Source organism: Poecilia reticulata, chromosome 2 (assembly GCF_904066995.2).
Source record: "Poecilia reticulata chromosome 2, P_reticulata-male-v2, whole genome shotgun sequence".
Classification (NCBI taxonomy): Eukaryota; Metazoa; Chordata; class Actinopteri; order Cyprinodontiformes; family Poeciliidae; genus Poecilia; species Poecilia reticulata.
Window position 1 is genome coordinate 44,891,876 of NC_088831.1, and position 13,248 is coordinate 44,905,123.

Here is a 13,248-nt window from a genome sequence, read left to right on the forward strand (position 1 = left end):
ACAAAGTAGGTAGAGAACAGAAAACAAGAAAAGAGACAGAAGGAAAAGAGGAAACAAGGAAGGATGAAAAATGAGGAATAAATCTGAAGGAACAGATGTTTTCCTTCCCTCTTTTCCTTTTCCAGAAATCTCTGACACTAAATTTCCTCATTTTGATTCTCATCTCTTTAAACTTTCTGTTAATTTAATCAGAACCAGAACATCTGACTGCAGATCCTAAACGGACCTGTTCTCCGTTCCGGTTCCGGTTCTGGTTCTGGTTCTAGCTGCAGAAGGAATCCTGTTGTTGCATTTTTGGCAAGAAGTTTTTGATTATCTGATTTAAAGGAATGAAATTATTAGTTAATTTGCATATTTGAATGTATTTCTAATATTGTATAAAATAAGCTGAAGAGGTTAAATCATTATTCTGATTAGTCATCAGAATAATTAGTTAGTAAAATAATCGTTAGCTCCAGCCTGATAACTGAGTAAACATCTCTAGTTATTACTCTGTTATTACAGCATGTTCTTCTGTAACTACATATTTATTCATGTAATGATTTGATTCAAAGTTTTATAATGGAAGTAAATGCACAGAATTTACTATTTCTGCAAAAATACATTTTATTATTCATTTCCATTCCTTAGCTGCCTAGTGTCGCAAAAAAGCGACATACCTAAACTTGCAGATAACCTTTATAATTTTAGTGACATGTTTACTATTCTGACATATCAGATGTAGAAGTATTAATAAGTATATCTATTGTTATTGTTCCACTTCCTTGAACCTGCTGTACTTCACATTCTGACCACCAGATGGCGGCAGAGCGCTTCTGTTAGTATCCTTAGAGTGAGAGGGAAAAGTATCAACCAACATCTGTGGTATTTATGAACCAACATGGTGGCATTCTCATCATGCAATGAATGTAACGACGTGTCAAAGCCCAAAACCAGGAAGAAGATTCCAGAACCAGAACCAGAACCAGGTTATTCTTTCCTGGTCTCGTCTTGAGCGTCAGAGTGCAACACATCATTCCTGCTGCTCGTCGTTTTAGCGCCACCCTTCAACACGACGGCCCAGATTCTCTTCTGAAGATTCATTTGTAATCTCTCCGTCTTTACAGCAGGACTGCTGGCTTGTGGTTGGCTTAAGGTCAATCCAAACGTCAGGTTTGGTTTTTTCCAGGATGGTAGGAGTGAGTACCGCTGGGATCAGGCTGACCTGGAAAACGCTGCGGATAAATAACTTTTGTGGCTAACGCAAGAAAAAAAAAGAGAACATATTTGATTTCTTTTATGATCAGCTGAATCTTCTGATATTAAAGTTATTTTGTGTCCAGATGTAGTTCATCCAAATCCCTGGAATTTTGAGGATTTAGAGGAGAAAAGAGTCGCATTCCCTGCCAACAGTTTCCCTTCAGGAAGGTAAAATATGGCGGCTGCAGTCAGACGGCACCTGAACGCATCACTAAATCATCTCTGCTCCAGCAGCGAGAGCAGGAATCTGCCAAACAAGGAGCGGTGGGAACGCCGTGGAGACGCAGCGCGTCATCCAGCTCCTGTTGCATGCTGGGAAGTGACAGATACTGTAGAAGCACCAGGAATGTCTTACTCATCTACATTACGCAGAAAAACACCAAACTGAGAAATTCCCAGCTGTTCTCATCATCCAGACTACATGTAACACGTACTGGTTCTGTTCGACCCGTCCAGGTCCAGGTTCTGTTCGACCAGTCCTGGTTCCTTTTGACACGTCCTGGTTCTGTTCGACCCGTCCTGGTTCTGTTCGACCTGTCCAGGTCCAGGTTCTGTTCGACCAGTCCTGGTTCCTTTTGACACCTCCTGGTTCTGTTCGACCCGTCCTGGTTCTGTTCGACCTGTTCGACCCGTCCTGGTTCTGTTCGACCCGTCCTGGTTCTGTTCGACCCGTCCAGGTCCAGGTTCTGTTCGACCAGTCCTGGTTCCTTTTGACACCTCCTGGTTCTGTTTGACCCATCCAGGTCCTGGTTCTGTTCGACCCGTCCTGGTTCTGTTCGACCTGTTCGACCCGTCCTGGTTCTGTTCGACCCATCCAGATCCTGGTTCTGTTTGACCCATCCAGATCCTGGTTCTGTTTGACCCATCCAGGTCCTGGTTCTGTCCGTCCAGGTTCTGTTCGACCAGTCCTGGTTCTGTTTGACCCATCCAGGTCCTGGTTCTGTTTGACCCGTCCTGGTTCTGTACGACCCGTCCAGGTCCTGGTTCTGTTTGACCCGTCCTGGTTCTGTTTGACCCGTCCAGGTCCTGGTTCTGTTCGACCAGTCCTGGTTCTGTTTGACCCGTCCTGGTTCTGTTTGACCCGTCCAGGTCCTGGTTCTGTTCGACCCGTCCTGGTTCTGTTTGACCCGTCCAGGTCCTGGTTCTGGAAGTTTCTGGTTGGGTTTAAGCACTAAAACTGCTGACTCGGGACTAGGCGATGGTTTTTGTTACATTTAAAGACTAAAACCAGTTTTTAGGACCAGCTGATGGACTGGTTAGGTTTAACCTGCCCGGTTAGTTCTAGGACGCAGAGTTTTGGTTAGGGTTAACCTGCCCGGTTAGTTCTAGGACGCAGAGTTTTGGTTAGGTTTTCGGAGTTTAACTGCCAAGTGGATCTTTGTGAGATGGATTGGTTAGAGGACAGTTGGTTAGTCATCTGACCAAATGGTTTGATGACTAAAACCCATTTGGTTGGTTTTCTGGTTAAATCTGGGGACTATAGTCCCCAGATTTAACCATTCCTTAGCTGCCAAGTGAGGACTAGTCAACGTGTCCTTGCTAGGACTGAGAAATAAACCTGCTTGGTTAGTACTTTTTAGTTAACTTTAGAGAAGAGACTGTAACTGCCAAATGAAGGCCAGGGAACGGGTGTGAGGACCTAAATCACTTGGTTAAGACCAGGTGAAGTTCTGATGGTTTTCTTGTTTGGTTTAAAGACTAAACTGCTTGTGAAGGTCTGGGCGGCAGTTTTTTGGTTGGTTTCAAGGACTAAGGTCACTTGGTTAGGACTAGGTGACAATAGACAGTTTCACAGTTACGTTATAAAACAACCTGTTAAGTCGGGACGAGGCAACTAAAACATGACTGCTGAGCAACCAAGTCCAGTAGAGACCGAAGAACCGAAGCTGTCTGGTTTGGATTAGTCCAACTGGCAGCATATCAGGTCTTCCATTATTCAGGAATCTGTTTTACGGGTAGATTTAGGAAGTAAAACATGCAGGTCAGGTTCAGACATTAAATATTACAGGTTAGGATCAGGGAACAATTTCCTGGTTACTAACTTTGTCAACGCCCTCCTGGTTAGGATTTACACAAAACAAATGTGACAATAAATGCAGAAGCACGTTAATGATGAAGCAGCTGCTTATGTTTTGGCATAAAGAAAAACTTGTTTGGCGTTAGAAAGTGGTGAGACGACGGCTCCATGGTTGGGTTTAGACCACAGAGGCAGTTGTTAGGTTCTGGCACAGAAGGCGCTTGGGTCCGGTTTAGTCATCACTAAACAGCGTCATTAGCGTTAGACAGCAGATTTATGGGAAGATTTAGGGATGAGAACTTAATCTTTGTTGGTTTTCAGCACTAAAACACAAGTTTAAGGTCAAGCAGCGACTTTCAGTTTGGATGAAAATAACCGGGCTTGGATTGGTCCGCAGTCTCTTTTTGGGGTTTGTAAAACTATTTAGCTGTGATGAAACACCAGCGTCCTACAAACATTCCTGTTCTGGTTTGGTGTGTAAATGACTTGAGGGTTACCCATGAGTTTTATCGTTAAGTTTAGGGACAAAACGTTATGATTAGTCAGCAGATTCCTGGCAGAGCGGTCTATGGTTCAGCATATCCACGATGAACAGAGAACATTGCCGGTTTGGTTGTGGGAGAGTGAGCTCAGAAAGGTAGAAGTGAATTTCACCCCCGCCTCCCTCCCTGTGCACATCTCAACCAGATGTCTTCATGCAGAAAACATCTCGAGCAAAAAGCATCTGTGAGGATAACAACATGTTCCTGATTAATTATGGCAGCTTTTATTGAAAGAAAACCCAGACGTTTTCTCTGTAAGGGCAGTAAAGTGCAGGGGATATTTGCTTTGGTTTGTCAGGCACCCAAAACCACTTAAACACACAACATGTGAGGAATCCCATCCAAGCCCAACACGGCTTCTTAAAGCCATACCAAAAAAGGCAACGCAGCCCGAGTCCTCCTCGCTGCCTGCTCTCCAAACGCGCTCCGCTTCTACTGACGCGACGTCACACTCAGGCTGAATTCATGCGTTAGCAACACAAAACATCAACAAAACGAGGAGCAGTCAAAGTTCAGACTCACCAGCTCGTAGTTTGTAGCTGGAACACAAGAAGACGACACCTGGAAACAAACAGAAAGCCCATTGGTCAGATCCTCCTCTGCGGTCAGACGAATGAGAAACAAGCAGAGTGGTTCAAAATGTCTGCCGTTCATCAAACGCCTCATTTCAGGTCAGAATCACTAAATCTACTTCTATTTGGAAAAGCAGCAACATTTAATCTGACTCTCTTCAGATTCAGAAGTTTATTTACGTTTGGTCAGAATCAGGCTGCATGACTTCAAAACTTTTAGCTTCTGATAGAGTAGCGGTTCTCAACGTGGGCGGTACCGCCCCCCAGGGGGCGTTCAGAGGACGGCAGGGGCGCTGGCGGACATTTTCACAAAAGGGGGGCGCTGGGATGCCTTTGGGGGGCGTTTGGTCGAAGGTAAACTTTACACCTTATATGCACAACAATACCAGTTTAGACTTTGAGCAACTTGGTAAAACTGTCTTGTGAAACATTAAGCTTGACTGCAACTGTATCGATGGCAGCTCTTCTTCTATTCAGTGTTTGTTAGCTTCATGGCGCAGCTCCGCTTCTGCTAGTAGCTTCACTGCATCAGTTCAGCGTTACACCGGCTGATGACGTTGCTGTGATTCACTTGTCAGGTGTCTGATTTTCTAATATTTTATGTTTTATTGAGGATTTTTGTACATATGTTTTGGCAGTTCTGTGATCATGTTAAGCAGCAACTTATATTAAAAAGTGTTTTATTTCTGTTTGAAAGCTGCCCGCTTCCATGGAAGGACAACAGAAAATCGCTCTTATAAACATGTTCTAAAATCACGATGCCCTCACTGTGTGTCCCTCTGAAAAATGAACCCATTTAAATAAAGAAATCCCTCCATGGTGATACCACGATAGAGAGCGTTCATTTTATAGCGTTAACACGGAGCTGTAAGTGGTCCTGTATGAAACGGGGTGATAGAGCAACACAGCACTTTTAAATTTCAATAATCAGAATGCAGAAATTGTTTCCGTTGTTGTAAAAGGTTTATGTCAGTCTGCCTTTTCCCCATCGATACGCTTCCCCACCGCCCTGCACCTTAAGGGGTAAAAAAAAAAAGACGTTCACATTGCGCAAAACTCTGAAACAGGAGAAGCGGGACATAAAACGGAGCGACGAACTAGATGTGAATTATGGCATAAAAACAGAGAATCCGACGCTGAACAGTGAAAAAATCAACACATGATGTGAAACACATGATGATTAGGCGGCGCAGCAGGTGATGAGTGAAGATTACTGATGGTCAATAAACGATAAAATAAATGTAGCAACAGGAAAGAAACTAAAGTGGACATAACAATAAACCAAGAGAGGATAAAACGAATCAAAGGAAACTAAATGGAAATGAATGAAGAACAAAATGCAAGAATAAACTAAGAAACTAAAGTAAATACAGAGGAATAAACTGGTATGGCAAGACCTTTCGAGCAATAATTAATCCAGAGACTGTATGGCAAGAATAAACAGACACTATTTCAGATAAAAGGTCAAATAATATTGTTTTAGTGTCATGGGTTTGTTGAGACCACATCTAATACTGAGAATAAATATATCTTAGACCATAACAGTAAAGAACTGATATCTTATTTATGTTTTAATTAGATTTGATATATTTATTTTTTCAATATTATTTTTCTTGTCAGTGTTAATGTCATGAGGCTGATGACTCCATGACACTTTGACTCATTAGGATCTGAATAAGAACCAGATTTGTTCTTTGTAATTTCTGTCCAGTAAAACTATTAATCTATAATCAATAGACAAGTCTATATAAAGATATTATCCATGTTTCTGTCTCATATTTGTATGGCATTAAAAGGACCTGGAACTTTTGTTTTTCCACTGAAAGCTCTGGTTTGCACAATAAATGCCATGAGGGTGAAGTTGTATGGATGATGCTCTGATGTCCCATTCTCCTGAAGGCAGCACAGAGCTGCACCACCAGAAACACTGAATAGAAGAAGAGCTATGATTAATGTAGTTACAGTTCTATCCATGTTTTAATGCTGCAGCTCAGTCATTATAGATAAAATAGTTCAAAGTTTAAACTGGCATGTTGAACATCTTTTATCTGGTCATTTTGTGGAATATTTAACTAGAAAATGGCAAAGAATAATATTTTTTCCACTCTGATTGGCTGTTAGGCCTACAGATTTTAACTTGAATGTTCATTACATTTTTCATAGACGCCTGTGAAAATAATTTCTATTCTCATGGCTTTTTTGTTCTCTGGGAAATTATTTTGATGATAAATACAGAAACAAACATAAAAATCAAAACATCTACAATAGTGATAGTAATATTAATGATAAAATAATAGTCAGTGCAAAGTAGCCTGCAAAGCTTTGGTGGGGGGGAGAGGGACCTGGATAAGGGCTGGGGGGGCGGTGAGGTCCCTGAATAAAGACTGGGGGGTGGGGGGCGGTGAGGGACCTGGATAAAGGCTGGGGGGCGGTGAGGGACCTGGAGGGACCTGGATAAAGGCTGGGGGACGGTGAGAGACCTGGATAAAGGCTGGGGGGACAGTGAGGGACCTGGATAAAGGCTGGGGGGCGGTGAGGTCCCTGAATAAAGACTGGGGGGTGGGGGGCGGTGAGGGACCTGGATAAAGGCTGGGGGGCGGTGAGGGACCTGGAGGGACCTGGATAAAGGCTGGGGGGACGGTGAGAGACCTGGATAAAGGCTGGGGGGACAGTGAGGGACCTGGATAAAGGCTGGGGGGCGGTGAGGGACCTGGAGGGACCTGGATAAAGGCTGGGGGGACGGTGAGAGACCTGGATAAAGGCTGGGGGGACGGTGAGGGACCTGGATAAAGGCTGGGGGGCCGGTGAGGGACCTGGATAAAGGCTGGGGGGGCGGTGAGGGACCTGGATGAAGGCTGGGGGGGCGGTGAGGGACCTGGATAAAGGCTGGGGGGGGGTGAGGGACCTGGATGAAGGCTGGGGGGGCGGTGAGGGACCTGAATAAAGACGGGGGGGGCAGTGAGGGACCTGGATAAAGGCTGGGGGCGGTGAGGGACCTGGAGGGACCTGGATAAAGGCTGGGGGGACGGTGAGAGACCTGGATAAAGGCTGGGGGGACAGTGAGGGACCTGGATAAAGGCTGGGGGGACGGTGAGGGACCTGGATAAAGGCTGGGGGGGCGGTGAGGGACCTGGATAAAGGCTGGGGGGGCGGTGAGGGACCTGGATAAAGGCTGGGGGGGCGGTGAGGGACCTGGATGAAGGCTGGGGGGACGGTGAGGGACCTGGATAAAGGCTGGGGGGACGGTGAGGGACCTGGATGAAGGCTGGGGGGACGGTGAGGGTCCTGGATAAAGGCTGGGGGGACGGTGAGGGACCTGGATGAAGGCTGGGGGGGCAGTGGACTCAAAAGGTTGAGAAACACTGAGATAGACCAACCAGAACTTTAACTGATGTTTGGGTTGAACAGAAAGTGTTTTACTGCTTCACGTTCTGGTTCGACCCAATGGGAAAGTTACGGAAATCAGACAAACCAGCTGCTCCAGTCCGGTCCGGTCTGGTCCAATTCGGTCCAGTTCTAGTCCAGTTCGGTCCGGTCCAGTCCAGTCCTGTCCTGTCCTGTCCTGTCCTGTCCGGTCCGGTCCGGTCCCAGTCCGGTCCAGTCCAGTCAGGTTTAGTCAGGTCCCAGTCCCATCCAGTCCAGACCAGTCCAGTCCAGTCCTGTCCGGTCCGGTCCGGTCCCAGTCCCAGTCCAGTCCAGTCCCCGTCTGGTCCAGTCCCAGTCCGGTTCAGTCCAGTCCAGTCCAGTCCAGTTCGTCCCGATGCGTGAAGGAGTCTTGTCCTCTGGTCAGGTACAGACATGATGGGAACGTTTGACCATCGTACCGATCAGGACGGTTCTGGTCCAAAATGTCCAAATCGTTTCCCAAACAAAAACCCAAGACCCTGTGAAGATGTTGGTCAATAATTAATCGAGCAAAATGCTTTATGACTAGGATGAGTTGGAGCGTTGGAACGTTTGAATTGAAGGACATTATAAGATGTATCTTCTACCTGCTCCTTTTCGAACAGAAAATATAAAAGTGCATGTCACATGGGCAAAATAATTTGTTTTAGATTTTATTTCTTAAGTTTGTCTCATTCTATTTTGTTTTCTTGTTCTTTTTTGACTGTTTTTAATGTCTATTCGAAATAAATAAATGAAATGAAGTGACTTTAAGTGTCTCTAGAGGACGTTTGCTGTTGATTGGTTCTGTATAAGCAAACCGGACTGAATCCGAGCGAGTCCTGCAGAAACATGAGCTGAGACGCCGCTCAGTGAGGAAGAAGCCGTTACTACGATAGGAACATCCAGACTGGACAACTGGACCAAGACCTTTGAGACGTCTGACGGTTGACGTAACGACCATCGTTACATTCAGAGGAAGAAACTGTCCTCACTGTGAAGTACGGTGGCGGCAGCATCATGCTGTGGGGACGTTTTACTGGTGCACTAAACATAAACTTGACAGCATCATGACGAAATAATGTTCTGTGAAAATATTGAAACAACATCCAAAGACATCAGCCAGGAAGTAAAAATGGACAAAAGCCCAAACTGCGACCCAGACTGGTGACAGTCGATGGTTTGGTGGCCGTCACAAAGCCTCGGTCCCGTCCTGTGACCCAGTTCCAGCGGTTCTGTCAGGAGGAATGGACCAGAACTCCAGCAAACTGCTGGGAGAATCTTCTGGAAAAGGTTTGACCCAATCATCCAGTTTAAACAATCATTCCTGATAGTTAAATAGTTACAAAACAAATCTTAAAAACTGGAAATAGAATTAATTCTGGTGATTCTAACAAATTAAAAACGAGGGAAATTTGTTCTGATTTCACTTCAGATTGAGGGACCAAAGGTGGCTGTGTCTTTATGTTGGGTGTATGTAAACTTCTGGTCAGTACCAGCCAACATCACTGATAACAAATGAATACAGATAAAATGTTTGTCTTTTACTTTGGCGCCAAAATGCGTTGATGTGTCTTTAAATGTCTGGCGCCCTCCGGTGGTCAAAAAGCAGCTTCCATGTTTTCATTTTCTGTCAGTTTTTCTCTTCCTGTTTATTTTCTTTCTTCCGGTTTTCCGTCTCCTTCGTGTTTTTTCTAACAGACCTACATGACACCGAGCCAGAAGGCCTCATGATGGTCCAGTTGATCCGATTAGCACCCGGCTGCGGTCCAGGTCGTCCCATGAGCTCAGCGCCGCCATAAACAGGAAGTACTCAACGATAATGGCTTTCAACCAGGACCGAAATGATAGAAAAAGATGGCATCCATCCTGATGAGGATCCAGGCAAACAGGATGTTTCCTTCCCGTCAAACACTGGAAGAAAAAAATCCTGCAAACTTCATTTCCAGCAGTTGGAGGTTTTATCAGCTGAGAGGAGTCGACGGTTTGATGCTCCTTTAAAACCGTTTTTATGGCTCCAGCAGGACGGACCTGCAGCTTTCCCCAGGCCTGCTCTCATCTCCTCTATCCGACACTAATCATGTCGTTGCATGAACTGCAGAAAGCGACGCGTCTGCTTAGTGCTGCTGCGGCGCATTCCTGCTGAGACGGGATGAAGTCTGAAAACCGTCCAGCAGGCAGAGAGGTGTTCACCAGGCAGGCGCTAAGCCTAAAGCACAAATCATAAACACTAGTTCCACTATAAACATTAGCTAAAGCTAAAGCACTAGCCCAATACGGTGTATAGCAGAAGCTTACGCTAAAGCGCTAATGTCAACCATGTTATCCTTCTTGGTGATCCACTTTTTCCTCCCACTCAACTTTCTGAATACCCATGTTTTCCGAGACACTGAATTTCAGGTTTTCATCATCAAGTAAATTACAGTGAACTTTTCAGCCAATTAAAAGTTTTACTGATTTATTGAAGACATAAGTTCACCTTTAGCTAAACGTAGATGCAGCTTGTAGGACATGAGGAAAAACATTTCATCTGATGTTTGTCACCAAACTTCAAACATTGAAACCATCACTAATAAAACCCCCTGAAATAACCGTCCAGCAGCTCATCTGCCCAACGTTAAACGGTGATCCGAAGGAAACCTCTAAGAGTTGATCAGCGTTATGGATCAGCGGCGCTTAAAGGAAACCAGGTGGAAACGGGCAGCAGGTGGAAAACCACCACACAGAAACACGTGAGTCACTCTGTGTGTCTTCATGGCTGCTCCTCCGTCTGGATTACAGGAATGCTCTCTCTAAACAGGAAATGACCCTAATCACATTCTGTGTTTCTGCTGGAGGAGCCGCTGCGCTTCGGTTTGAGACGCGGAAACATCGTCTCCTTCCATCATGAGCTCCGATCAGCAGATGAAGGCACGCATGTGGAATGGACGCAGTATTTACGTCCATCTTAAAGTTATTCCTGAATAAGTCGGCTCTTATCGCAGCGGACTCAGCAGGTCTGCTCTGTGTTTCCATGTTTGCACGGCGCGCCGCTGACAGCCCATCCACCTGCAGAAAGAAAACCATCACAGGCCGAGATACCGACAAAATATTTACAGTATCTGCTTACACGCCTGCAAGACAACAGGATCCAGGCTGAGGTGACGGGACAAAAAGCAGAGACAACAGAACTAGGAGTTGTTTTGACAAACTAAACGTCTCCCTGAAGCAGAGAAATCTAAGAAATCCACATGAAACAAAGAAGAAACGCTGGAGCAGAACCAGGAAAACCAAGCAGCAGCTGGGACTGAAGCGACGCTTAAGGAAAACATGAAGGTTACTGGAACTGTAAATAGTTTGTATTTATGTCAACATTCACCCAATCACTCACCACTAACAGTTCTTTGTTCCTGTCATCAAACATTTCAGCTTCTCTGGGTTTTCTATAACAGAATCCAAGATGGCAAACAGCATGAGTCCAAGACCCAACTGATCCAAAACACAGGAAAAAAACCAAATCTACACAAAACGACGCAGCAAAGACCAGAAAATTACAGAAAAACCTGCAATAAACAAAACAAATGCAATGGAAAAAATTCTGCAACCACAGAAAATGCTGCAAACTCATTCCACAGAATGAAAGTCCTCCAGGCCACCAGGGGGAGTAAACTGTCAAAATCACTTCAACGTTTTCCATCAATGTTTAGAAAAATGCCAGAAAATATTTGGTTAATTCAACCCGATTGGTTCACTGACTTAAAACTTAATGTTTATTATTAGTGTATTATAAAGATGTTTTTACCTAAATTAATGAAAGAAAATACAAACTAAGCAGAAGAACAATTTACTATATATTTTTGCCAAAAAAAAAAAAGGTAACATTTTAAATCAATAATACATTTATTCAATATTTACTAAATTATTTCGGAGGTTTAACTCTCTTAAAATGTAAATGTTGTTCCTGTTTTTTTATGTAATGAAGCATTTTGATATGTTAACCAGGATCAAACCCGGAGAGCCTGAACCGCCACCAAACCGGAGGAAACCAAAGTGTGAAAAAGACTCCAGACTAAAACCTTCAGCTAATCTAATCTGATAGTCAATCAGATTGAAATTGAAGCATGTGAGTCACCCATGACCGACTCATGATTCATGGCTCTGAGGACGACCCCTCAGCAGCTTCACAGGTCAACGTCTGATCTTCAAGTTATCGGAAAATAGATTTAATGAGGAAAAGAAGTTATGAGATTCTGTGATGATCAGACCAAGGTTTCACTGGCTCGCTGCTCATGGAGCGTTTTCAACGTCTTGGAAGATATCGGCTTAAAAATTTACCATTTCTTTCTGGTTTCTGCTTGAAAATTTCTCTGAGGTTTTGCAGAATAACAGGAAAGACGTCCTAAAATGTTTCGTTTTCAGTAGTAAAACTTCCTGTAGCTACAGTTATAGACTGTACTTAGGCTACAGTCATTTAGACAGAATTAGCATGTTAGCTTCATGCTCCAAATGCTGATGACGTTGCGTTTCTATACAACCAGGAGTAAATAAATAAAATACTTACAGCTAGACAATACTACTTCCAATTTTACATTTAACATAAGTAAAACTTACATTAGCTATAAAACTGTTTAGACTCCAGTCAAGCAGAAAGCGTTAGCATGTTAGCTTTACGCTCCAAGTACCAGCAAACGGATGCCATTTTAGGCTCCTCATTTATTTCTCCCATTAAATACGTTGGGGTTTATTAGCATACATTACAGCCATGAAGCCAAAGAAAGTACGTTACAGAGAATGTGTCCAGATGAAACCACACCCCGGCGCTGTGGTGGTTGGGAGGAGGAACGCACACTGATGCTTATCGGCTGTATTCAAATGAGTGTAATATAATAAGGGATAATTGTGTTGTTGCATACCATACATACTTATGTTAACAGTGTTAAACAAGGCCCCATTTCCTGTAGACAAACGTCCGTGTCAGCCGTGTTCAGCGCTCACATGAAGCAAGCTTCCTGTTAGCCGCTAACACACTCCAGATACAGCCGACTAATGGGATTTATGTCATTCTGCAGGTCTAAATACGTTTAAAACCCCCCGCTAATGATGTGCTTTGTTCCAGAAACCCGTAGCGCATCGATGATAAACTGACTCATTAGTTAGTTAATGCTGGAGAGCTTTGCTGTGAGCAGAGAGTCGGTTAGCGTGCAGGTTAGCTGGTTTCACTGAGGACAGGAGAGCGATGCCAGGAGGCTAAAAAAAAAACCTTCCTGGATCTGAACTCTGGCAGCACAAACACATCGCTGCCCTGAGAGCTTTCATGTTCATCCAGATCTTTGCATCTGGCAAGGCCCAGCTCAAGTATTCGGTGTGTAAATTCAATTTGTGAAGTGTAACTGGTACCAGAGGCTCCTCTGGGCCCGTCACGGCTGACTGTGCCAGCGCCGGTTCTTATATCATCAGAACCTGACGCAGCGCTGAAAGTAAGTGTCTGGCTGACCAGGCCATCTCTGGCAATCAC

At 44.5% G+C, this 13,248-nt stretch overlaps 1 protein-coding gene across 17 annotated transcripts in view; it reads right to left on the reverse strand.

Annotated features, from left to right (window-relative positions):
- The window catches only part of tns1b (tensin 1b), a 126,660-nt gene that overhangs the window by 47,531 nt on the left and 65,881 nt on the right, over positions 1–13,248 (reverse strand). For 15 of the 17 annotated variants that reach the window (XM_081604728.1, XM_081604722.1, XM_081604738.1 and 12 more), the window contains one exon: positions 4,321–4,359. The exons of the other annotated variants lie outside the window; for them this stretch is intronic. In XM_081604728.1, coding sequence (XP_081460854.1) covers positions 4,321–4,359 — 39 coding nt within the window. The remainder of the gene's footprint in view (positions 1–4,320; positions 4,360–13,248) is intronic. 17 annotated transcript variants of the gene reach the window in all.